This window comes from Emys orbicularis, chromosome 3 (genome assembly GCF_028017835.1).
Source record: "Emys orbicularis isolate rEmyOrb1 chromosome 3, rEmyOrb1.hap1, whole genome shotgun sequence".
NCBI classification, from domain to species: Eukaryota; Metazoa; Chordata; order Testudines; family Emydidae; genus Emys; species Emys orbicularis.
In genome coordinates this window covers 127480295-127503290 of record NC_088685.1, presented here as the reverse complement: position 1 = coordinate 127503290, position 22996 = coordinate 127480295, and the positions used below count along the sequence as shown (strand labels likewise).

Below are 22996 nucleotides of genomic sequence, written 5' to 3'. Positions count from 1 at the left end.
GGCTGTCTAGTATGTCCAGGATCCCTGGATTAAAAGTGTGCATGGCTTTCTCCCCTGGGCTTTTCCGATCACCGATGACCACAACTCATGCCTCTATTGCAGTGGTGGGCAAACTTTTTGGGCTGAGGGCCACATCTGGGTGGGGAAATTGTATGCAGGGCCAGGGCAGGGGGTTGGGGTGCGGGATGGAGAGTGGGGTGTGGGAGGGGGTGCGGTGTGCAGGAAGGGGCTCAGGGCAAGGGATTGGAGCAGAGGAGGGGTGCGGCAGGGGGCTCAGGGCAGGGGGTTGGGGTGCATAGGGGTGCAGGGTGCAGCAGAGGGTTGGGGTGCACAGGGGTGCAGGGTGCAGCAGGGAGCTCAGGGCAGGGAGTTGGGGTGCTGGAGGGGTGCAGGGTGCATGAGGGGGCTCAGGGCAGTGAGTTGGGGTGCAGGAGGGGTGCTGGTGCAGAAGGGAGCTCAGGGCAGGGGGTTGGGGTGCATAGGGATGCAGGGTGCAGAAGGGAGCTCAGGGCAGGGAGTTGGGGTGCAGGAGGGGTGCGAGGTGCAGGCAGGGGGCTCAGGGCAGGGAGTTGGGGGGCGGGGTGCAGGAGGGGTTCAGGCTCCAGCCCGGCACTGCTTACCTAAAGTCGCTCTGGTGTGGCAGCGGTGCGCACCGGGGCCAGGGCAGGTTCCCTGAACGTCTGCCCTGTCCCCGGCCCCGCGCCGCTCCTGGAAGCGCTGCGGCCCCTGGGGACGGGGGGGCAGAGGGCTTTGCGTGTGCTGCCCTTGCTGCGCCTCCAGGTACCTTCCCCGAAGCGCCCATTGGCCACGGTTCCCCATTCCTGGCCAATGGGAGCTGCGGGGGGCGGTGCCTGGAGGCAACACACAGAGCCCTGTGCGCCCTCCCCCCCTCCCCGCCTGAGGGGCCGGATCCAGCCCGCGGGCCATAGTTTGCCCACCCCTGCTCTATTGCCTTACCCATTAAAACCCACAGGGCACCACCTAGTGGTCAGAGAAGGGTGACAGATACTGTTCTGTGACTGGCCCTCTGAGTGGGCTACAAGTTGCATCCACCCCTTCTGGGGTATGTGAAGAGTCCCACAAAATATAGTTCTGCAGCCCAGCTGGGGGCGTCAGGCTTCACCTTGCCAAAGTCCCTGAGTCAGGACTTTCTGGGATATGGGGATCTTCCTAATACTGACTCTTTGGTGTCAGACATAGGCTTTTTTCCTCCAGCCCTATCAGAAGCAGGGTGTATGAGTAGAGGAACCTGGTCCCAACTTCTCCTGATTCAGGGCCCAGAGATAGGCAGCTGAGTCCTGCACCCTGGAGTGCTATGCGACTGCCTCCCTGGATCACTTCCTAACAGTCTCCCTATGCAAGAGAAAACAGCAAAGACAGGTAAAGAAAATAAGCCAAAGAAGAAGACTCTGACCTTGCAAATGTCCAGAGTCCTTTTCTCTTAGCAGGGAAAGATGTGTAGAGCATCGACAGTCAGGGGCCCTGGCAGCTGGGCCTCCCACAATTCTCCTTTTGCAGAGCTTCAGAGTGCAGGTCTGCTCACCTTCACTGGCTGCTGCAGGTGAGCTACTCTCTGCTTCCCTTTCCCTGCCACCTGTGCATGTCCACATCCGAGAAGGGATCCTCATCTCTGACATCTGCTAAGTCAGGTGAGACGCTGCACCCCAGTATGAGAGCGTCAGGAGCTCACAAGGAACATGGTACTGGTTTCCTGGCACCAAAGGGCAACAGCACCCTGAAAACAGCTCTAACTGAAAAAGTAGGACCATCCTCAACACTGGCAAAGGAAAAAAGGCATTAGGCATCTTCTACGCTGTCAGTACCAACAGAGTGAGAAGAAGTCATCAGTACCGAAGACCATGACGAGAAACAAGGGGGAACAAGGTCCATCCCTCTTTTACTGCTTCTGTGCAATCTCAAACTGGTGCATTTGCTACCAGATCACTTGTTCAGCAGTGCACCTTCCAAGGGTGCACAACACATTATAGCAGAGATCCTTAGCAGATGGTTCTCCAAGGACCAGGAGTGGGAATTATCTGACTTAGTGGTGAGGAGCATCTTTCTGCTGTGGGCATGCCCATCTTGGGATCTCTTTGCATCTCAACAGAACAAGAAATGTCCAACCTACTGCTCCAGGCCCCTAGTTTGATGGTCAGGACAGAGGATGTACATGTTTCCTCCGATCCTTGTCTTACCTCGAGTTCTGAAGAAGATCAAACAAGATGGAGAGTCAGTGATCCTGATTGCTCCCCAATGGCCCAGATAGTTCTGGTGTCCAAGCATTCTCAAGATGTCCTTGTGCATCCATATTTGTTTTTTCCCAGACCTGCTGATTCAGACAGAAGCAAATACCCCAACCCAGCATCCCTCCGTCTAACAGTGTTGTGTATGGTGGATGTAGCACGAATCCCTGATTAGAAACACAGAAACGTACACATGGCTGAAGCCATGATGGCTGGCTGACTTTTGTATTGCAGAGAGAGAAGAAAAACATAGTAACCACTATCTAACAACAGAGTCAACATAAGCAACTGCTTAAGAAATTATAACTGCAAAATTCACATAAACAGATTCAACATCTGCTTGATACATTCAAATATATCACATCTGTCTTCTCCCCAGAAATACAATGGGCACAATGCTGTCAGAAGTACTTGTGGCAGAACAACCCAAGGTCCAATTACAAATCAGATCTTTCAGGTGGCTTGTGTTTTCTTTCTGGATAGTGTCTGCCAACATTTTGAACACTCCCCTGAGGAAGTGGGGTGTCTGCAGCAATGTTTGACTTATATGTTCCCTCAGATGATGCTGGTTGTTCAGCACAGCTGCTTTCTGGTATCTTGTTATTGGTTGTTGCGTCAAGCTGGGGCACAAATTCAGCAGCTCCCTGAATTTTGCTTTCTTTGTCAGACATGGAGTCACCCACGAATCTCGCGATTGGTCAGTGTGCCAGGGCCAAAACATATTTGGTGCCACTTGTACTGTATAGGACAAAGGACTCATTTGTGCACTAACAGTTGATGAAAGCCATGTACTGGGTCCCCAATAATCATGAACCAGTACTGTTTGACCCACTTGTAGCTGATGAGGTGCACTGGTCCCTCTCAGCATCGCTTGACTTATTTAATTATTTCTGGCTTATATCTGACTTTAATAAGCCCAAGTGTGACCTGAGATTTTGGCCCGTAAACAGCATTGGCATGTGTTGCATCTTGATATGCTAGCAAAAAATGTTCCAGCTTTTGCTGTAGTGACCCCTTCTCATCTGCCATGGATTGCAGGGCTTGCTTAAAAAATGTATATAAACCTTTCAACAAAGCCATTATGGCTGGATGGTAAGATGCAGAGGTAATATATCTAATAACATTTTTCTTTATGAACTGCCGAAAATCTTCTGAACTAAACAGAGGACCCTTGTCACTCACAACTTGTTCTGGTGGTCCAGTTCTTGCAAACAAATGTTGAAGTTTTATACTGTCTGTGCAGCTGTGGTGGTTTTCATGGAAAAAACTTTCAGCCATTTGGAATGGGCATCTACAACTACTAAATACATCATACCCAAAAATGGTCTGGCAAAATCAAAATGCAGACATTACCAGGGAGCTGATAGCCATTCCCAAGGGTGTAATGGTGCTGGTTTAGGCATGCGCTGTACCTGTTGGCATCCCAAACATTCTTTAGCAAGCTGCTCTATTACTTGGTCAATGCCCGGCCACCATACAAACCTGGCGAGTGCCATCATTTTTACTACCCCTAAGAGACCTACATGAATCTCATCTAATACTCTTGTGCACAATTTACTAGGAATAATAACACAAATTCCCCACATGACATACCCTTGATGTATGGTAAGCTCACCTTTGTGTGTGTGTAAAAGGGTGCCAGCTTAGGGCAATCAGTATATTTCCAGCTCTTCAAAGTTGGCTTCATAAACCTGAGCTAGTGTGGGATCCCTCTTAGTTTCTACAAGACACTGAGGAGCACTCGTTCTGCAACAAATTGACAAATTTGACAGATTCTGTCTCTATTACAGGTCACCCTTCAACTGGCACGGGCAGGTGGGGGAGCCCATCTGTATTTGCGTGCACTTCTTTTCTTTTGAATTTGATGTTGTAGACGTAACCAGATAAGAAGAGAGCACAGCATTGCATTCGTGCTGCTGTTATCAAAGAAGCTCCATTCCTCGGATGAAGGATTGCTATTAATGGTCGGTGGTTGGTGACAAGGGTGAATTTCCTCCCATATAGATACTGGTTGAATTTCTTCACACCCCATACCAAACTTAAATCCTCCTTGTCTATTTGTGCATAGTTATGTTCTGCTGCTGGGAGAGATGTTAAGGCAAATGCTAAGGATCTCTCACTGCCATCTGGCATGGAGTGCGATATAACCACCCCAATTCCATGGGATGAAGCTTCACATGCTAACTTGATAGGCAAGGATGGGTTAAGGTGTGTAAGAACACTTTCTCAAGTGACTTATTGCTTTGCTTCCAGGAAAGCTTTTTGACACTCACATGACCATACCCACTTTTGACCAGTTTGCAGTAAACAGTTAAGTAGATGCAATACAGTTGCTATGTCTGGTACAAATTGGCTATAGTAATTGATAAATCCTGGAAATGATCTAAATTGTGACACATCCTTTGGCAGTGGAGCTTTCAGAACTGCTTTAATCATCTCCTGAGATTTATGTAGGCCTTATGCATCAATGACGTGCTCACAGTAAGCTATCGAGTCCTTGAAATATTCACATTTTATGTGATTGGCTCATAATCCATATTCTTCTAGATGTTTTAATATGCTTTTCAGGGTTCCCAGATGTTGTTCTTCACTTCCACCGGTCACAATAATGTCATCCAAATAACACACTGTTCTCAGAATAGCTTGCAAAATCTGGTCCATTGCCCATTGCCATATAGCAGGAGCTGAAGCAATACCAAACAATAGCCTGTGGTACTGATACATACCCTTTTGATTGTGAGGTTTGCCTTAGACTCTCCTTCAATTCCGTTCGTAGGTAGGCCTATGACACACCCATTTTGCTAAATCATTGCCCCTGCCAGTGTAGCAAAAATGTCCTCAATTCAAGGCAGGGGGCATTTTTCAATGGTCAGGCCAGGGTTTATGGTGACCTTAAAATCTCCACATACCCTTACTGCATCATGTTTTTTTACATTTGGAATGATAGGAATTCTCCACTTGCTCTCTAGGCCACTTTTGAAAGTATGCCCTCCCTTTCCAGATGTTCCAATTCAGCATCTACCTTCAAGTAGATACTGTAAGGCAGTGGTGTTCAACCGGTGGTCCATGAACCCCTGGGGGTCCTCAGACTGTCTAAGGGGTCTGTGAAAAGTTGCTGTTACCATAGATAAGTAGTTTTCAATCTGCGGTCCGTGGACCCCTGCGGGTCCGCAGACGATGTCTAAGATTTCCAAAGGGGTCCTCACCTCCATTCAACATTTTTTAGGGGTCCACAAATGAAAAAATGTTGAAGACCATTGCTGTAAGGGACAGGTCGGGCTTGGGCTGCACTTCTCAGCTAGGATTATTTTAGCCTTCATGTGTTTGAGTTCCTATGACCTTCTTGAAGGCTCCCAATGCCTGACATAGTATCGCTTCCAGCTGTTGTTCAACTGTTTTAGTGAGGTCTTCTGAAAGTGACTGCAGCATCTTTATAGATTTTCAATTCAGAGGAATCGTGTAACCACTCACGGCTTCACAGGTCCGGTCCCCCCTTCTCAATGACATAAGTCTGATAAACAGTGCTTATTGTTGTACTCCGCACTCACTTGCATCACTCCAGTTGGCACTATCTTTTCAGCAACATTAATGTCCCCTTCAATTTGCTATTTTTAAAAGTTTCCATATTCCAAATGTGAGATGCTGCAGTGTCTGTTACCTGTTTGAGCATTTCTCCCACCACCCAGGGTGTCAGCCAGATTGCTGACTTGTCATTTTTGATCAGACTATATATATCCAGGCTGGCTACTCCATTCTCACTCTCTGTGTCACTACTGCTTCTGTCTACAGACTGTACATTGATAGTCCATTTCAATTCCCATATTTGGTCTCTTCCATATTTATCTTAGTGTGATAAACAGCTTGGATAGGATCTTTTTTATTACAGCTTCTGCAATATGCATCTTTGAATCAGCAAGGAGACTGAAACCCTTTTCTGCACCAATAACATGTGTCTGTCTGCTGAGTGGACCTGATCTTGCCTTGGGTTGCAGATAGTTTATGCATTCCTACTTCCGTTTTAGCTGCGGTATGCAATTCTATTGCATCCCTTGCTGCAGTTTTCAGCGTTACTCCAATTTCTACTGCATGTTTAAAGATAAGATTTTCCTCAATTAAGAGCCTCTTCTGTATGCTTTCATTAAGCAGTCCACACACAGATCTGTCGCTTAGGGCTTCGTTAAGCCCATTCTTAAAATCACTGTATGGTGATAATCTTTTTAACTTTTTCACAAAGGCAGAAATAGATTCACCTTCAAGTTGATTCCTCTTATGAAACCTGAACCTTTGTGCTATAATCAGGGGCTTGGGTGCCAAGTGCTCTTGAACAGTTTGCATTATCTCTTTAAAGGGGATTTGCTTGCTGGTTTCTCTGGGGCAATCAGACTGCATATTAAACTGTGATGTTTTTCCTCTTATCACACACAGTAATGCTGCTATATGTTTTTCTGGTGTAAGCTCATTTACTTCAGACTACTGCTCCAGCCTCTCTCTATATGTGAGCCAGTCCTCCATGGCAGTGACGAAGGCCTCCATATTTCCAATACAGCCTTCCATTTGACCTTGCTGCTGTTAGTTTAGTACTTCGGAGTATTCACAGTTATAGCAGACTCCTCTCCCCACCCAGGGGCTGCAAGCAATGTCAGAGATTGTTTTGCTACTTTGATGCATAGAATGTTTTTGAAATCCTCATCGCCAGTTGTTCTGTATGGCGGCAGATATAGCACGAGTCCCTGATTAGAAACAGATTCATGTATACATGGTTTGAGCCATGATGGCTGACTAAGTCTTGTACTGCAGAGAGAGAAGAAAAACACAGTAACCACTATATAACAACAGATTCAGCATAAGCAACTGCTTAAGAAACTATAACTGCAAATTCACATAAACAGATTCAACCCTCTGCTCAATTCATTCAAATATATCTCACACAGCGTGGAAAAGATTTTCTATCCGGTGCCAGCATTCTGGGATACCCCCAGAGGATGCTGAGATCCCTACTATTATAGACTACCTCCTCCTTCTAAAAATGTCGGGGTTGTCTCTCGGTTCCTTGAGGGTGCACTTGGCAGCTGTTAGAGCCTTTCACTCTCTAGTGGACAGCCATATGGTCTTTGCCCATCCTACTACTAGTTTCTGATGGGACATGTCAGAATCTTTCCTCCGCTACTAATGTTTACCCCAATACGGAACCTCAACCTTGACCTATTGGCATTAATGAACTCTCCATTCAGACCTTTAGCATCATATGCCTTTGCTCATCTATCTATGAAGGTTGACTTTCTGGTTGCAGTCACCTCAGCCAGAATAGTAAGTGAGCTGGGGGCCCTTATAGTGGACCTAAATGTGGAATTCCACAAGGATAAAAAATTTCCATGAGGTTACACCCAAAATTCATTCAAAAATAATCTCAGAATTTCTTTAAAACAAGGTCATACACTCACCAATTTTCTATTCAAAGCCACATGCTACCAGAGAAGGCAGGAAATTACACTGTTGAGCCCTGGCATTCTACCTGCAAAGGACAAAACCCTTCAGGAAAGCTCCTGAACGCTTTGTCTCCTTTGCTGAGTGTATGAGAGGGCAAATAATCTCCACACAAAGACTTTTCAAATGGAGTTTGGGCTGCATCTTGCTTTGTTATGAGCTAATAGTGACCTTTCTCCCACAAGGTTTCAGGCCCCAGTTGACTAGAAGGTAGGCCGCATCTGTAGCTTAATTTGAGATGTCCCTCTTCTTGGGATCTGCAGGGCTGCAGCATGAGGCTCCATGCACAGTTTTGTAAAACATTATGTCATGATACAAACTTCTATAGCAGACACATCCTTCAGCAGAGCAGTCCTCCTGAAACAGCATCGGTATCAGCACTGGACTCAGTGCCTTCAGAGCACAAGGATTTTCTAAAACCAGGGCAAAATTGTTTTCAGTACCATCTTCTGTAGACTACTGGGTTGAGCACATGGACCTTAAAAATCTCTAAGGAAGGAGATTCCACCACCTCCCTAGGTAACCCATTCCAGTGCTTCACCACCCTCCTAGTGAAAAAGTTTTTCCTAATATCCAACCTAAACCTCCCCCACTGCAACTTGAGACCAGTCCCTATCCAGACTCCCTGGTACCATTCAGGCTCCTTTCCCATGAGGACCTTCAGTCCTAAATGAACCTCATTCATCTTTGCTGAGGGATACTGTAGCGGGGTGAACACCTGCTCCGGCTGTGGAGGGGTTGGAAAAGCCCTGCAGAGGGCTGGGGCTGGGCAAGGTAAAACCCTGGCTGATTGGGGGAAGTGGCTGCAGCTGGGCCACGCCCCAGTCAGGCCTCAGCTGGCCTGTATAAAGAGGCTGGGAGCCAGGAGCTCAACAGTCTCTCTCTGCCTTCAGAGGGAGAAGGGCCTGGCTGCAGCGAGCTAGACACAGGGTACCTGAGTGGAGCAGGGCTGGGAAAAGGCTGAGGAGCTGGGGAGCTCCAGCCTGGATAGCCCCAGGCTGCAGCCTAGTAGGAGGCCAAGAGGTACTGGGGGTTGCAGAGGGCAGCCCATGGGTAGGCCAAGGCAGCAGGTTCAAACCCAACCTTACCTGTGATGAGTGGCCTATACTGCAGTCTGCCCCAGGGAGCGGGGGCTAGTTGGTGACTGGCAGTGGCCTTATTCTGAGGTGAGGTAGGGATAGTGGGTGGGGGTTCCCTGGGGAGGGGTGACCCTAAGACTGAGGGGTGTACTGCCAGGGGGCAGCACCCCAGATACAAGGGCACTGGGGTCTGGGAGGAACATGGGGCCAGAGGACAGGCAGATCACTGGCCTGCAGAGGGCGCTCCAGGACCCTGGAAGAGCTAATTCCCAGAAGTCACCAGCAGGAGGTGCCGCAGGGGTGAGTCTGCTGCTCTACAGATACCAAGACACATTTCCTGCTGGTATTGACTTACCTTCCAGATTTGATTCACCCTCTGGTCTTACCACACTCTGCAATGATGATTCAACCTCTGGCACCAATGTGGTTTCTGGCTCTACTCAGACCTTTTGAAGTAGCTCCGTTGAATGGTGCTGAGAGGGATTTTCAGCCAGTACCAACCATAACCAATTTATCTTCCACTGAAGTCTTGGCTTCCGGTACCGATGTAGTTACAGAGCTCTCACTGGCCACCAGTGCTGGCACCATTTGGATCTGGAGAACAGAAGGGTGTACTGGCTGCCGGGAGCTAAGATATGGGATGTACGCCTAAGTCAGAGGCTGAAGAGGATCCTAATGGCAGCAGGAAAGAATCCACTGATTGTCCTTCACAAATGATAGAGCTAGATGAACAAAGGATACAGCTAGATTCTTGCTGGAACATATCAAGGGAGACTGTGCCAGGCTGGGGAAGATGGTTAAGGAAATAGATCTTCAATGGGATTCTTCTCCCTGTCCCTAGAGGAGGAGAATGAAGGTGAGACAAGATTATGATGATCAACAGATGGCTCAGGCAGTGATGCTATAAGGAGGTCTTTGGGATGTTTGACCACTGGGAGATATTCATGGACAGAGGAGTGGTCTCATGAGATGGACTCCACCTGAGCAGTGAGGGAAATAAACTTCTGGGATGAAGGTTGGCACAACAGATTAAAAGAGCTTTAACTAGGAACTCGGGGAAGACAGCTGGGAGATGCACATATAATCTCCATACACGATAGTAAGATTGAGTGGGAGGAAAATCAGGTAAGAAAGGCTACAGCAATGGAGAAAGGAACAGCAGTGGGTAGGGGAATGGATGTTAAGAGGAAAGATAGTGCCAATACCAATGAAGCTAACAGTCAGGTAGGCGATACTGGCAGTGGAATGACTGTACCCAATTGGATGAGGAATGTGGGCGAAGCCAAGCAGAAACAGCTAAGGAGACTGGGTAACAAAATGGAGGCACTAGAACCACTGGTGAAGAAAGTGAAACCAGATATTGTAGGGATGACAGCAACATGGAAGGGCCCAGATTTTCCTGGATGTGATAGCTGACTGATTTCTTCCCCAAATACTTGCTACGCCAAAAAGAGGTGATGCCATTTTAGATTTGATATAGGTGAGTAGTGAGGACCTCATAGAAAATATGGTTATGGGGATAACCTTGGTTCTAGGGATTATGAGCTAATTTAGTTTAAACTAAATGGTAGACTAAACAAAAATAGATCTGCAGTGAGGGTCCTTGATTTCAAAAGTGCAGACTTTAAAAAATTAAGGGAATTAGTTAGGGAAGTGGACTGGACTGAAGAACTCAAGGATCTGAATGTGGAGGATGCTTGGAATTACTTTAAGTCACAGTTGCAGAAAAGATCTGAAGCCTGCATCTCAAGCAAGTGGGAAAAATTCATAGGGAAAGGTTGCAGACCAACCTGGATGAGCAAGCATCTCAAACAGGTGATTAAGAGAAAGCAGAAATCCTCCATTCTGTGTAGCCTGGGATGGATCAGCAAGGAAAGCTACCTCTTGGAGGTCAGAAAGTGTAGGGATAAAGTGAGAACCGCCAAAAGCCAGAGTTGGACCCTGCAAAGGAAATTAAAACCAATAGTAAAAGATTCTATAGGCATATAAAGAAAACAAGGAAAGAAGAAGTGGGATTGCTAAACATTGAGGATGGGGTGGAAGTTAAAGATGATCTAGGATGGCCCAACACCATACTAAAGTAAACTAATACTTTGCTTCAGTTTTTAATGAGGCTAATGAAGAGCTTAGGGGTAGTGGCAGGGTGGCTAATGGGAATGAGGATATGGAAGTAGAAATTACCACATTTTAGGTGGAAGTCAAACTCAAACAGTTTAATGAGATTACCTGGGGTCACTCGGAGACGAGATCTCTTCCAACACCATCCTATTCAAAGTGCAGATGATTCTGTTTGGGGGGGGAGCATGGCTGCAACTCAATGGGAGATGCCCTAGTCACTCCTGGGCCTCGTATATTGCTATATGCTTATCTCCAACGCCATCACTAAGCAAGGTCCTGACCAAGCTGAAACAGGAGAAATTAGTAACCATCCTCATAGCACTGTTGTGCCAAGACAGGTATGGTTCCCAGAGCTGATTTGCCTGGCTCTGCAGCCACCTCTCCACTTTCCTCTAACATTGGATCTCCTTACCCAGGAGTTGATATTCATCACCAACCCAGCCTCTCAGTGCTTTACCTCAAGGCCTGGCTACTAGATGGCTCACTGGCATAGAACAGGCTTGCTCAGCAGAGGTATAAACAGTACTGCTCTATAGCAGGAAATCCACTATGAGGAAAACCTGTCTACAGAAGTGGAAACATTTTCAAGTTTGGTGCAGCCATCAGTCTGCACCTCCTCTTGAGTCTCGTCTAGCACATATTCTCAATTACCTACTGAATTTAAAATCCACAGGATTGTCACTGAGCTGAATCCAAGTTCACCTGGCTGCTTTTACAGCCTTTCACCTCCTCATTGAAGGTTTTTCAGTCTTTGCTCACCTGACTACCATGAGGTTTGCTAATGGCCTGTTAAACCTTTTTTCTTCTGTCAAAGAACCTACTCCACCATGGGGCCTCAATTTCATTCTTAATAAGCTGAGCAAACCACTATTTGAGCCTCTGGGCAGTTGTTCCCATCTTTGTTTGTCCCTCAAGACCGCATTCCTCACAGCCATCACCTCAGCCAGGAGGGCTGGGGAGCTGGGAGCCCTGATGGCTGACCCACCATTCATGGTGTTCTATTGTGACAAGCTGACATTACATCCCTATCTTAATTTCATACCTAAAATTTCTTCAGAATTCCCCATTCATCAGGACAATCATCGTATTTTATCCCAAGACTGTCTCTGTGAGAGAAGAAGCAACCCTTCATACATTAGGTGTCAGAAGAGCTCTTGCTTTTTACCTTGACAGGACTAAGCACTTTAGGGCTTGCCCTAGACTTTTCATCTTGATCACAGAATGAATCTGATCTGATCTCCACTCAAAGACTGTCTAAGTGGGTTTTGTTACCTGTTACAATGTTTTGGGGGTGCATCCCTCTCCCAGGGTGATTTCTTATTCTACCAGGTCCAGTCAACCTTTGTGGCCCTACTAAAAAATGTCCATCTCAGGCATTTGCTACCTGATCTTCAGTGCACACCTTTTTCCAGCACCACTCTCTCACACTTGCTTTCAGAGCCAACACAACTTTCGGTGTAACTGGAGTTCTTCAAGAAGTTTTGTCCCTATGAGTGCTCCAGTCCCCACCTTCTTTCCCTTCTGCCGCAAAGTCTTTCTCTCTGGACTTAATTGTTGAGAAGGAACTGCAGCAGCAGCAGGTCCACTTCCCCCTGCATATCCTTGCACAGCAGCACAAGGATGTGCAGGGCATAGGTGCAGATTCACAGACACTACTGATGAAAATCTCTGATCAAGAGTGCATGGGGGCATGCATGTCCAGAAGTGGAGCACCCATAGGGACCAAACTCTTGAAGAACTCCAGTTACTGCACAAGGTAAGTGACCTCTCCTTATCTCTACAGTAATTGGAGTTCTTCAACATGTTTGGTCCCTATTTGTATTCCACTACCCATCCTCCTGCTCCTCTCCTGTGGAGCCTTATCCTACAGCCATTCACAGTAGAAAACTAACTGGAGAGGCCACACCGCCACTTATGTGCTCAGTTCAGAGCATGAGGAGTAGAGGGGTTCAAGCGCAGACCAATGGACACTGCTAGCAAAAATCTTCCATCTCAGTGCATGGAGCACATGCACACCTTAAATGGAATACAGATAGGGACCACGCATCTCAAAGAACTCTGTTACTGTACAGGTAAGTAACCTTTCTTTCCTTTTCTATTGCTGACAGTGGAAGAGTTCATGCAGGGGTTGCTATTCTGTCCTAGATGTTTGCTGTGACAATTTTACCCTGTGCTTTCTACTCACTTAGTGTACTGATTGTGGGTTTTTTTGTTTTGTTTTTTCTTGTTTTGTTTTTAGAAAGTTGTGGGAGTTGCTGAAGAAATTCTTGTCACTTGAGGATAATGAACCAACTTCAGACAATTCAGAAGAATGTGTAGGAAGATAAATTGTAGATGCCTTGAATGTATACTTGACACCTTGAAACCATGCAAATGAAATCCAAATATGAAAAACTGATGTCGTCTCAGAATTAAGTATAATAATGCAACTTCAGAAATAGAAATGCATACCATTTTTTACACAAATTATCATGGTTTGGTATTCTGTATATATAGAGAGAGATTACTATATACTATCTAGAAAATGCTCTGCATTAGTAATAGCAATTGTTTAAGTAGCTGTGCCTTTTCCATGTAGCTGTCAATAGAAGCTGCCCTTGCTTAATGATGGAACCTTTATTATGCAAGTGGCAGAGGTTATTAATTAAACTCTCAGGATGGAACTCACAACTAAAAGCTATTCAAGTAAATGGAAGCTGCAGCTTCTAAATAAGATCTATTTATATTACTGTGTGCAAAGACTTTCTTGCAAGTACTGCATACTGGACTTGATTTGGACTGGTATACAGCGGTATGGCATACTGGCACCTCTCCTGGCAGCCTTCTTGTTCTACAGAATCTCAGCTTCCAATTTAGAAAAGTAAACCTCTAGCTGTTATGGTTGCGCAAAAAAAAAAAAAAAAACCCTTGAAAACACAAACCAAGTATATGTGAAGCAGCAATATCTGCCTGAATTTGCAGAGTGCCTGAAAAGATAGCTCAGAAGTGTGTATTGCCCCATTCATCTCAAAGGGGTGTTAATTCAGATGCCAGTGATGATATTTTAAATGTCTACATTGTTAACTATTTCACTGCAAGTAACAGCTCATTTTGTTACCAGGCAACAAGAGGGAGAGTACCCCTACTAATTATATTTCCCAATCAAAAAGGAGCCAAAACCCAGGGAGCCTAAGGGGACATTTCACACTTCACCCAGGCTATGTCTACATTGCACACCTAAATAACCCCTGACTGGTCCCCGGGTCTGAGCAGCCAGGTAAGCTTAGCCCGGACATGAGTGTCCCCACTGTGTTTGCCAATGTGTGTCTATGGGCATATCCCATAGTTCTTTCCCAGTTCGTTGTCAATTGTCCAATCTGGGAAAGATACTGGAGGACTGTCAGAACTTGAATGATTTTAGCCACATTCTCACTGCAGAGGGGCAGGTTCCAGACTGAAGTCTAACCTGCTCCCCCAGCAGGGTAAGATAACCCGAACTTAAAGCTGGGTCACAGGTTTTTTGTTTGGATGGTGGGGGGGGGTGTCAAAAACCTTTGTGAAGTGTAGAAGTACCCTTAGAGAGAACCGAGCCCAAGGAGGCTGGCAAAGCCTCTGGGTGCATTTGAATCCCACTAAGGTGAAACTAAACCCGAGAGGCTCAGAGACCATGTCTGATTGAACTTTGAACATATGCACAATCTGCTGAGTGCAGCCTCTCCTTTTGGCATCTGCAATGAGTAAAGCTTGGAAGAGCACATCTACCTTCTTTTTTTACAGGTCAACCTTTGACTCAGGCCCAAGAACAAAGTTTAGATGGATATCTGCACTTTAGCATAATTCAAGGATATTTGGATCATGGGGTTTAGTTCAAGCCCATCTCTAACTTGGCAGGAATGAAAGGCTATTTAGATTATTTTTCATCAATGATTTGTTTTTAAACTTTATTTCACCAAATCACTGCATTAGTAAACATGGGCCAGGCTTGGCACTGCAATATTTCACATTTGATGTGACATTTTCCATGGAGCTCACCTGGCAGCTTTAGTGACTACACATGTACACTTAACTGTGTAGCACAGTGGTTTTTAACTTTTTTTCATTTACAGACCCCTAAAAATTTTTGAATGGAGGTATAGACCCCTTTGGAAATCTTAGACATAGTCTGTAGACTCTCCAGGGGTCCGCGGACCACAGGTTGAAAACCACTGTTCTATGTAATTACAACCTTTTGCAGACCCCTTAGACATAGTTTGCAGACCCCTATGGGTTTGCAGACCACAGGTTGAAAACCACTGGTGTCGATAGGTTTGAGGAGAAAAGGTCAGAGGGACATTATACCCTAGTGCAGTGCCAAGTTTAGGAAGGCCCCAATATTTCTAGTAATGCAAAATCATTATGATTTTAATTGTTTTCCATATTTAGACAAATATGACAGGGTCTGAATTGCTTCCTGGCTGGCTGGCTGGCTGATATTTTCTGATGACAAAACTTCTTGTTGAAATAGTTAGTGCTGCAACAATATGACTACATATGAAACAAGCATTTTCTGTTCTTCAGCTTCTACTCTTCAGTTGTAGCACTCATTCCAGTATATTAATCATTATTTTGTTGAGTCACTGATGTAATGGAGACCAGAACATTACAGTTATTTTCTCCATAGCCTGATGGGGGATCTTGGGTCTTTGCCCTTACAATTTGAAGTATCAAAACTTTTATATATTTGTATCACCTTGATCAAGACTTTGTGCTACACACTGTATATACACATGGTAAAAGATAGTTCCTGCCTTGAAAAGTTTGCAATTAAAATAGACAAGACGAGCAAAGGAAGAAGAAAAGAAGTATTGTTATCCCCATTTAATATTTTTCCATTCAACATTTAGACCCTGGAACTCATTGTCACTGGATGTCACTGAGGCCAAGAAGTGAGCAAGATTCAGAGATATTGAATGTTTATATGGATTACAAGAATATCCAGTTTTCATAACTCTGAATGCCAAAAAAAATAATCAGTTTTGGAAGGGATACAAAACCTCATGCTTCAGGGATTAAACCAGTTTTTAACTATTATGGATTAGAATAGGAAGTTACTATTGGGTAAACTCTCCCACAGCTGTTTACGGGGGGGTTAATTTCACCTTCCTCTGAAACATCTGGTACCAGCTGCAGTTGGAGACAGGATACTGGACCAGCTGAATCATGAAGCTGATCCAGTGTGGCAATTCCTGTGTTCCATTTTATGGATGGGGAACTGAGAGAGATTAGATGATTTGCCCAAGGTCACACAGGAAGTCTCTGGCAGAGCAAGGAATTAAACACAGATCTTCTGAGGCCCAGTCCAGTGCCTTAACTACAAGACCATCGTTCTTCCACACTTCATTCTTTCTGTGTTTTTGCATGCATCTGATCACTATAACATACCTTGAAAAAAGGTAATAGGAGCTCTGCTCCTGCAGAAATTTATAGCTGAATGCAGGGAAAATGTTCTTCATCTCACATTTTTGTTAGCAAAGTAAAACAATCAATACATAAAGTCTGATTTGCAGTCTTGTACCTGTGTACATAGGTGTATTCTATGAACTAAAATATGCATTTTGAACTTGCTAACTGTTACAGCAGATTAATAATTTTCTTCTTGTAATTCCGAATTTATTGTTAGTGCATTTATGAAGAAATATGGGTGCTCCCAAGGTGTTGGAAAGTATAATAATGTTTTGTGCTCACCTTTCAATGGAGACTCTCTAAGCTGTTTACAAACATTAACTAAGTTTCACAACACTTCCATGTTATAGATGGATAAACTGGGACAAATGGAAACTAAATAATGACTTGTCAAGGTTACCTAGCAAGTCAGGGGCAAAATGGGCGTGGAATTCTAGTGTCCTGACTCCTAATCCTCTGTGCTAACTTCTGTGTATGCTGCCTTCTAGTATACATAAATCTTAGGAATGTAATTGTTTAGTCTAGTGAACAAAGTAGTTGTTTTCTTTTCTTTTGTTTTTAATCATCAAAATGCTAGACAGCATCTCATTTATAAGAGAAGCTGTCACTTAATCTGGCATTCATGGCCACATTTAATCTTTACCTTCTTTACCTTTACTGTATACAGTCAGCACAAGATGCTACCAAGGAACGTCCCCATTCTTTCATGGTCCTTATAGGGGATGCTTCCATTGATGTCCATGGACTCTGGATCAGGCCCTTAATCTCTTCTTATGAATCAATCCTTCCAGTCCCTCAGCCATTTTATTTTTCTTCTCAGAATATATCCTCCAGTTTTTCCAACATACGTATGGTAGTGCAATGCCTTTCTGCTAAGATGGCCAACGAGGAGTGCCAAATGTGGTGGTTGTGGTGGTTTTTCTGTTGTGGATATGTGTTCACTAAGAACTGGACTGGTAACCAACTAATTTCAGAACTATTTTTTATAACCTTTTTATATATTGTTACCATCCTTCTGCCCAGGCAGTGGTAAATCTGCTTGTAGAAGGAAGAGGAAGGCTTGTGGCTCATATAATACTCTCCTTCCATTTTTCAGATGCAGTAGGCATAGGAAATTGTATTTTAATTGGCAATTATGGCTGTTCTAGGGGAATCTAACTCCTCCTTCATCTGACGCTGGATGTCAAGTTAGAAGGCACACCACTATTAGAGAAGATAGTTTGACACTAGAAAATATTTTTCCTTTCAAAAAGGAGGGGATCTGTTTTTGGCAGTGAGCCGACAAAGAAGGTTTGGAAGCGGGAAATACACTGGTGATTTAAAGTTCTAGTGGACTTTGTTTCCCTCAGAAGAAACCCCAAAAGGCTTAAAACTGACCCTAGTTCTCTCGCTCTGGCACGAAGATGGAAAAGCAACAGATTAGACTGTGATCATTCTCTGTGTAAAATCCAACATTATTATTTATTAAAAACATTTGTGTAACATTTAATTTACAAGGTATTTGCAATTCTAGATAGGTTGCATTCCATCTCCTGGAAAAAAAGAAGAAGTTTAAATAGGACAAAGAAAACATAAGACCCAGGACAGCAGTTCAGCAGAAGGAGGGTGAGAGTCTGATAATGAGTAGAATGGAAGAACAAGGACGTGAAAAGGTGGATTTTAAGGAAGGATTTAGAAGAGTAAGAAAGACTGGGGAGTTTGTTGGATGGGGACAGTATGTATGCTTCAGGCATAAAGGGCAGCATAGACATGAAACCAAGAGTAACGGATGATAGAGGAGTAAGATAAAAGTTCCCATCTGTGTCCCAGCCCCAACTTTCAGACAATCAGAGTAGATACCGTCTCTGAAGAGTCCCTTGCAGGTCTTAACAAACCCCTGAATATGTTAGAACAGGACATTTTAGAAGTGTTTAGTAAGTTCTATATAGACAGCCACAACTCATTCTTTACCTTAAATGCTGAGTATATGTATTAATTTCAATGGTCTTGGATATGAGATCTTCCTTTCCTAACATGTCTATGGCATAAATGATACTAGCTAGTGAAGTACATGCAGGGCTGGCCCCAGGCACCAGCTTAACAAGCAGGTGCTTGGGGTGGCCAAGGGAGAGGGGCGACACCTGCGGCAATTCGGGGGCGGCAGGTCCCTCACTCCCTCTAGGAGCGAAGGACCTGCCGCTGAACTGCCGCCGCCGCCGATCGCGGCTTTTTTTTTTTTTTTTTTTTTTTTCCCAATTGCCACCGCCGATCGCAATCATGATCGCGGCTTTTTTTTTTTTTGCTTTTTTTTTTGCTTGGGGCGGCAGAAATGCTGGAGCCGGCCCTGAGTACATGTTATTTTTAGAATACAAATTGTCTTATCGCAAAATGAAGGCTTGAGATTTGATTCCACATGTGTTTGTACCTTCCATACAGAATGCCTTTTATTAGGTCTTCCTTCGACTGTATGATTAATGTTTTCTACTAGAAAACTGGAAGTGCTAATAAATAAATACAACTATGACATTGTTGGCATCACTGAAACTTGGTGGGATAATACACATGATTGGAATGTTGGTGTGGATGGGTACAGCTTGCTCAGGAAGGATAGACAGGGGGAAAAGGGAGGAGGTGTTGCCTTATATATTAAAAATGTACACACTTGGACTGAGGTAGAGATGGACATAGGAGATGGAAGTGTTGAGAGTCTCTGGGTTAGGCTAAAAGGGGTAAAAAACAAGGGCGATGTCATGCTAGGAGTCTACTACAGGCCACCTAACCAGGTGGAAGAGGTGGATGAGGCTTTTTTTAAACAACTAACAAAATCATCCAAAGCCCAACATTTGGTGGTGATGGGGGACTTCAACTATCCGGATATATGTTGGGAAAATAACACAGCGGGGCACAGACTATCCAACAAATTCTTGGACTGCATTGCAGACAACTTTTTATTTCAGAAGGTTGAAAATGCTACTAGGGGGGAAGCTGTTCTAGACTTGATTTTAACAAATAGGGAGGAACTCGTTGAGAATTTGAAAGTAGAAGGCTGCTTGGGTGAAAGTGATCATGAAATCATAGAGTTTGCAATTCTAAGGAAGGGTAGAAGGGAGAACAGCAAAATAGAGACAATGGATTTCAGGAAGGCGGATTTTGGTAAGCTCAGAGAGCTGATAGGTAAGGTCCCATGGGAATCAAGACTGAGGGGGAAAACAACTGAGGAGAGTTGGCAGTTTTTCAAAGGGACACTATTAAGGGCCCAAAAGCAAGCTATTCCGCTGGTTAGGAAAGATAGAAAATGTGGCAAAAGACCACCTTGGCTTAACCACGAGATCTTGCATGATCTAAAAAATAAAAAGGAGTCTCATAAAAAATGGAAACTAGGACAGATTACAAAGGATGAATATAGGCAAACAACACAGGAATGCAGGGGCAAGATTAGAAAGGCAAAGGCACAAAATGAGCTCAAACTAGCTACGGGAATAAAGGGGAACAAGAAGACTTTTTATCAATACATTAGAAGCAAGAGGAAGACCAAAGACAGGGTAGGCCCACTGCTTAGTGAAGAGGGAGAAACAGTAACAGGAAACTTGGAAATGGCAGAGATGCTTAATGACTTCTTTGTTTCGGTCTTCACCGAGAAGTCTGAAGGAATGCCTAACATAGTGAATGCTAATGGGAAGGGGGTAGGTTTAGCAGATAAAATAAAAAAAGAACAAGTTAAAAATTACTTAGAAAAGTTAGATGCCTGCAAGTCACCAGGGCCTGATGAAATGCATCCTAGAATACTCAAGGAGCTAATAGAGGAGGTATCTGAGCCTCTAGCTATTATCTTTGGAAAATCATGGGAGACGGGAGAGATTCCAGAAGACTGGAAAAGGGCAAATATAGTGCCCATCTATAAAAAGGGAAATAAAAACAACCCAGGAAACTACAGACCAGTTAGTTTAACTTCTGTGCCAGGGAAGATAATGGAGCAAGTAATTAAGGAAATCATCTACAAACACTTGGAAGGTGGTAAGGTGATAGGGAACAGCCAGCATGGATTTGTAAAGAACAAATCCTGTCAAACCAATCTGATAGCTTTCTTCGATAGGATAACGAGTCTTGTGGATAAGGGAGAAGCTGTGGATGTGGTATACCTAGACTTTAGTAAGGCATTTGATACGGTCTCGCATGATATTCTTATCGACAAACTAGGAAAATACAATTTAGATGGGGCTACTATAAGGTGGGTGCATAACTGGCTGGATAACCGTACTCAGAGAGTTGTTATTAATGGTTCCCAATCCTTCTGGAAAGGCATAACGAGTGGGCTTCCGCAGGGGTCTGTTTTGGGACCGGCTCTGTTCAATATCTTCATTAACGACTTAGATATTGGCATAGAAAGTACGCTTATTAAGTTTGCGGATGATACCAAACTGGGAGGGATTGCAACTGCTTTGGAGGACAGGGTCATAATTCAAAATGATCTGGACAAATTGGAGAAATGGTCTGAGTTAAACAGGATGAAGTTTAACAAAGACAAATGCAAAGTGTTCCACTTAGGAAGAAAAAATCAGTTTCACACATACAGAATGGGAAGAGACTGTCTAGGAAGGAGTACGGCAGAAAGGGATCTAGGGGTTATAGTGGACCACAAGCTAAATATGAGTCAACAGTGTGATGCTGTTGCAAAAAAAGCAAACATGATTCTGGGATGTATTAACAGGTGTGTTGTGAGCAAGACACGAGAAGTCATTCTTCCACTCTACTCTGCTCTGGTTAGGCCTCAGCTGGAGTATTGTGTCCAGTTCTGGGCACCGCATTTCAAGAAAGATGTGGAGAAATTGGAAAGGGTCCAGAGAAGAGCAACAAGAATGATTAAAGGTCTTGAGAACATGACCTATGAAGGAAGGCTGAAAGAATTGGGTTTGTTTAGTTTGGAAAAGAGAAGACTGAGAGGGGACATGATAGCAGTTTCCAGGTATCTAAAAGGGAGTCATAAGGAGGAGGGAGAAAACTTGTTCACCTTAGCCTCTGAGGATAGAACAAGAAGCAATGGGCTTAAACTGCAGCAAGGGAGGTTTAGGTTGGACATTAGGAAAAAGTTCCTAACTGTCAGGGTGGTTAAACACTGGAATAAATTGCCTAGGGAGATTGTGGAATCTCCATCTCTGGAGATATTTAAGAGTAGGTTAGATAAATGTCTATCAGGGATGGTCTAGACAGTATTTGGTCCTGCCATGCGGGCAGGGGACTGGACTTGATGACCTCTCGAGGTCCCTTCCAGTCCTAGAATCTATGAATCTATAAAACTCTCAAGGTCTCTTTAGAACTTTCCACTGAGTCCTTAAAATAGAATGTTACTCATTATGTTCAAGGAGAGCAGGCCTCTTAATTAGATTTAGAAGAGGTACTGTTATAGTTTTTGCTAAACTGATAGAATTCTGTTTAACAGTAAAATTGTCATTTCCTTCTTTGACGTGTTGCTTTCCAGCACACTGATTTTCAATTATAAACAAAGTTTAAATATTATTTTATTCCTGATCCTTTACTCATAAAAATTAATTGAAAAAGAAAAAAGAGAGAGAAAACAACCTTTGGTACTACTAACATCGTTTTCACAGTGACATCTTGGCAACACTATGTCGTATCTATGCATGCCTTCCCTCCCCTGCCATCTGTCACACTCTGACCACGTCAAGCGCTCCATAGGGTCTGTGCCTCCACACTGCATAAATGCCATTCACACCTATAGAATTATATACAAAAGTTGAATCAGAAAAATAACTAGTCATTCTCTTCCTACCCCAAGCTTCTTGGATGCTCAGTGTTATACACAAACACACAGTGAGCTAGCCTTAAATACAAGCAACACAAGTGAGAGCTTTGGTGACCTTTATATTGGCAGCCCTATAGCCCTGTGCTCATTTGGCAAATCATAGGCCGGCCCAGTTTGTCAGCAGGACTGGTGGGACTGAGGAAACTTGCTGACCAGCTTTGATGTTCCCATCTGGCTGAAGGATCAGAGAGAGAAGACCCTCAGGATGCGATCCACTGCAGTTTGCGTAATGGCGCCATTCAGATTGGAAGACCAGTGATCACAGAACAAAGCCTTATTTTCAGAAGCAGATTCTGATGCAGTTCTTTTGCTGACAATATATTCTTCACCTTCAACAGCTGCACTGCCTCTCCCTTCTGGTCATGTTTCAGTGTCCTAGCAATCTATGAAGGATTTTTTGTAAACGAAGCAGACATGAAATATATATACCCAAGAGTTGTGGCAGTTTTGTAAGTGAGGGTGAATGATGATGAGCTTGCAGACTTGGACACCCCATTTCTTAAGTTTAAACATCTCTGGCAAACACCTCTGCAGTGAAATTCTGACCTGTTGGAGTCAATAGCAGAACTCCTATTGACTTCACTGGGGGCCAGGATTTCACTCCTGAGGGTTAGTATCCTGTATATTTCATACTTGTGGCACTGGGGATGAGGTGGAGAAGCTTTTGGTTATCTGATTATGCATTATATCAGCAAATTGCTCACAGGAAAGTGAAGAGCTTCTAATCCCAGACCCTGAATTCCTAATTTAAGGCCAAGTCATCCCCCAGGGTCTCCATTATGGAAAGGCCCTCTGTGCACAGATCACCCCCCACCCTCACCCACAGAAAGGAGAGCCCACTAGAGGAACTC

The 22996-nt window shown here is 44.3% G+C and overlaps 1 protein-coding gene across 1 annotated transcript in view; it reads left to right on the top strand.

Annotated features, from left to right (window-relative positions):
• Positions 1-13251, top strand: part of C3H6orf118 (chromosome 3 C6orf118 homolog) — a 53945-nt gene extending 40694 nt beyond the window's left edge. Inside the window, exon 9 of the mRNA XM_065402250.1 lies at positions 13164-13251. Within this exon, the coding sequence (XP_065258322.1) occupies positions 13164-13251 (88 nt within the window). The remainder of the gene's footprint in view (positions 1-13163) is intronic.
• The last annotated feature ends 9745 nt before the right edge of the window (positions 13252-22996 follow it).